Source organism: Hakea prostrata, chromosome 2 (genome assembly GCF_041222555.1).
Source record: "Hakea prostrata isolate BN-2017 chromosome 2, UWA_Hpros_2, whole genome shotgun sequence".
Classification (NCBI taxonomy): Eukaryota; Viridiplantae; Streptophyta; class Magnoliopsida; order Proteales; family Proteaceae; genus Hakea; species Hakea prostrata.
Genome location: NC_142601.1, coordinates 11,914,958 through 11,918,472, shown reverse-complemented (window position 1 = coordinate 11,918,472; position 3,515 = coordinate 11,914,958). Strand labels below are relative to the sequence as shown.

Genomic DNA, 3,515 nt, shown 5'->3' with positions numbered 1-3,515 from the left:
ACGGGATTTATTGGTTTACCCAATCGCCAATTTCTTATTTTCCACTTTTGGATTGTTCTGGGAATCTACTCAAAAATAAAAATAAAAACTGATGATTTATTTATTTATTTATTTCACATTCTTTTTCCTAACCAAAAAATATATACATACAGTCCACTGATCTGATAGTCCCACGCACAACCAAACCAAACCTCCTACGACCACTATAATCTCAAATACTATCCTACACTATTTAGCAACTGAGTTCAGATCTTCTATCCTATCAAGGTGGAGAGGTCCATGCTTCCGTCAAAAAGACTAAACTCTACTAAAACCTATATGGACACAAAATTTATTATGTAGTAGAAAAGTGTAAGAAGAACATAGACCTTTACTCAGCCGATAGAAGATCCAGACTCCAAACATCTACCCTATTAAAATCCCAACCCAAAAGTATTATGTAATGATTAGCTCGAGAGCCTTAAACCCCTTATGACCTACCAAGCTTTCTGGAGAGGGCATGTAAGACTTGCCATGTGGCATCTCCATCTTGTACATCATGGTTGAATAGTAATGCCTTCCTCGTTGACGGCTTCCATAGATTCCTCTGTATATCAGATAAATTGGTCGCTGCTACATGCAACAATATCTTCTCTAAATTCATGACATCCTTCTCTGCCACCGTGACTGAGATGTTCGACCATCGCACAGTATCAGGAAAAGGTAACTGAATCGCATCCGCAATAATAACGGGAACACATCCAAGGGCAACCGATTCTACCAATCTTGGGCTCCATGGGGCCCAACCTAGTGGGCACAAGCAGAATACTGACCTTTTGATCTCTGATTGATAACCATCGAACCGGTGCCGCTTCAGATAAAATTTCGGGTTCGACTTATATTTGTGCCATATCGCCGTTCGAACTCGCCTGAAAAGAAACACGTTGGTTTTAAGGATAAAAGTGGACAACGGACCACCACGATTGTTACGTGCTCAGCAGTCAGCAAATAAACAGGTTATCAGTATGGGCATTTTCGTCAATTTTTCGGTTCAATGTTCATTAGTGGTGAGAATGTCAACTGCCATCGAAGGACGGCGGCGGCGGAGAGAAGAAGTCCTCTCAGGTTTTCAAGATCACAGAAAATAGAGTATGGTTTTGAAAAAAATTTCAAATACAAATTAGTAAATTTCAAGAAAGTTATTACCTACTGTAGAATCTCCCACTGACGTTCTTGGGGTGAACTTCCATCTTCCCTCTGAAGAACACAAATATATCCCTCTCGTCGCTCTTCTCCGCCTTCTCCAGCGTCGACTGTACTTTTTCCGGCGATACATACGGTGGTATCACCACGTTTTCTACATCTTGGCAGGCATGTTTGTACCTAACACCGAATGTCTGCAATATTATCGAGTTCTTCAAGAAATCTGGAACCCCATCTGCAATCGCTGCATCCTCCTTCAGACACAAGTTAGAGATGAATTTATCAATTTAAATCATCCAAGATGTATAGAAAAGTAAAATAAATTGACAACTAGTTTATGAGCTTCACCATGGTGTGAAAGCAGGGTCCGAAATCATGGGTAGCGACGAAAACATGATCAGCACCATGACTGCGATTCCAGAATGGCATTTCCGAAGAAAAGAGTTGCACTGCTGACGCTAACAGAGACCTCGCATGACCAATCGCCGGAAACCCATTTACAGTGCTGAAGTTGCAAGACACATAAACGGGGACAAAGAAGAAATCTGCTTCCAGTGGATTAAGCGTTCTGACGTCGCTTCTCAATAAGGCCTTGTGTATTGCCACTTCCGCAGCGAACAGATGGTTACTGCATCTCTTGTTTGAGAGCCAGTCTTCGTTGTATTTCGATGGGAGATCGTAGATATAAATCTTTATACCATTGAACAGACCTGAGAGAAGAAATAAAATTAGATGAGAACCCGAAAGATGAATAATCAGACAGAGAAGCTGAGTAAGATGACTAAAAACCTTGTGACAGGACTGGACTTTGGATTCTTGGCTGTTGCTTAACCATCGTATTAGTTTCAAACATAGCTCGAGAGACGAAATTAGTTAAAGAAATGGTAACGATCGTTTTACCCAGAGGGACGGTTTTGGTGGAGTTGCTGATGAGATAAGAGCTAAAGAAATAAAGGGATAGAGAAAACCAAAGAACCCATCTGAAATATTTGTAGCAGAAGCTTTTATCATGTCTTCCATGGCGGTGTACGAGCTTCATCCTCAGATAGACGCCCCTGTTCTTGGTTGTTCTTTTAAAAACCATCTCTCTGATGATTTAAAACCAGAAAAATTAAACAGGATAATCAGAAACCAGAAATGGATTTTCTTGATAGGAAGGGCCTTTCCGTGATGGTTGAAGCTTGAAGTGAATCCGAAGAAACAGAGATTGAAGAGAGTGGTTGTTGGTGCCTCGTTTTTCCATTTCTCTTTTGTCTTGAAAAACAAATGAGACTGAGTTGTTCTCGATTTTCTTTTGCTGGTTTGGTTGGGGTTTTGGTGCTGTTTTGTTTGTTTTGTATTTTTGAAATTTTTTATTCATGTACGATGTACCAACCAGCTTATTCCTCTGTTATGGAAAAATAGAATGGACGGTCAGGATTACGGAGGGGCGGAAAGCTCGATAAAGGTATCTTCTCAGCATTGAAACACACCTGCAGACGTGTATTTTATCATTTTATGTTTCAAAGACTGCTATGACCCATGAGAAAGTCATGAGTGAACCGGGTCATGATGGTTTAGGAAGTGTCAACCGGTTGGCCCGGTCCAATTTACCGGGGTTGAAATGCCTCCACACCAATATGGGCCAATATTTGACACGTGGAATGTCATGATGAAGTTTTCGACGGGTAGAAGTGTTTCGATTTTAAGCAACTACGAAACGATTGAACCAAAGTAGCGTTTGTGGGAGGAAGTGCTCTCGTGCACGCCAAGTAGCGTTTTTCCAATTGGCTGGGGAAATTACTAAATTAGTAAAGAAGACAGGATAGCCACTAAAGCACGTAGCTTACGTGTCCAGCCAAGCTTGAGGTGGACCCCTCACCCCTGCAGCATTTGAAGTTTTAACTTTTACGCCTAGAAGCTGGAATGTTAAGGAGCTGATCTGGTCGTAAGAGACCAATGTATTTACAGAAAAATAATATTAAAAAGAAAAAAAAAAAAAACCAACGGTATAAACTGTCATCAGACAGACTTCAGAGGTGGTTGCGTGTGGTGGCTTCAAACAATTTGAAAATGATTTTGGGTTTGGAAAGTTGAAAACACGGGCGTAACGGGGGATTGGGTCATCATTTAATTTATTTTATTGTATTTGGATTATCCCGATATCCCAATAAATACATGATGACCAAGCCTCTTAGGATGGCAACTTGTCTTAACTCTGCCGCTGCCACGTGTGAGGACTGGTTAAGAACTTAAGATATTCTAGAATGTCTTTTTTCTTTGTTCTTGGTCGAAAAGATTTCTAGAATGTCATTTTTTTTTGGGTCGAAGTTTTTCTAGAATGTCACGTCTTA

The 3,515-nt window shown here is 40.6% G+C and overlaps 1 protein-coding gene across 2 annotated transcripts; it reads right to left on the bottom strand.

Moving 5' to 3' along the window:
- FRA8 (Exostosin family protein) lies at nucleotides 1-2,469 on the bottom strand. Of its 2 annotated transcripts, XM_089144258.1 has the most exons (5): nucleotides 1,972-2,469; nucleotides 1,531-1,892; nucleotides 1,186-1,436; nucleotides 813-908; nucleotides 504-666 (listed from the first exon to the last, which is right to left on the bottom strand). In XM_089144258.1, exons 1-5 carry the CDS (start codon nucleotides 2,264-2,266, stop codon nucleotides 594-596), a joined length of 1,077 nt encoding a protein of 358 aa, XP_089000384.1. In that variant the 5' UTR covers nucleotides 2,267-2,469; the 3' UTR covers nucleotides 504-593. The 2 variants fall into 2 exon arrangements, with proteins under 2 accessions (XP_089000383.1, XP_089000384.1); XM_089144257.1 differs by having other exon boundaries at nucleotides 1-908.
- Nucleotides 2,470-3,515: the final 1,046 nt, after the last annotated feature.

Coding starts and splice junctions, on each gene's coding strand:
- FRA8 (XM_089144257.1), bottom strand. CDS start 2,266: ATGGTTTTTAAAAGAACAACCAAGAACAGGGGCGTCTATCTGAGGATG. Junction 1,893..1,971: donor AAGTCCAGTCCTGTCACAAG/GTTTTTAGTCAT, acceptor TTCTTCTCTCAG/GTCTGTTCAATGGTATAAAG. Junction 909..1,185: donor AGTGGGAGATTCTACAGTAG/GTAATAACTTTC, acceptor GTTTCTTTTCAG/GCGAGTTCGAACGGCGATAT.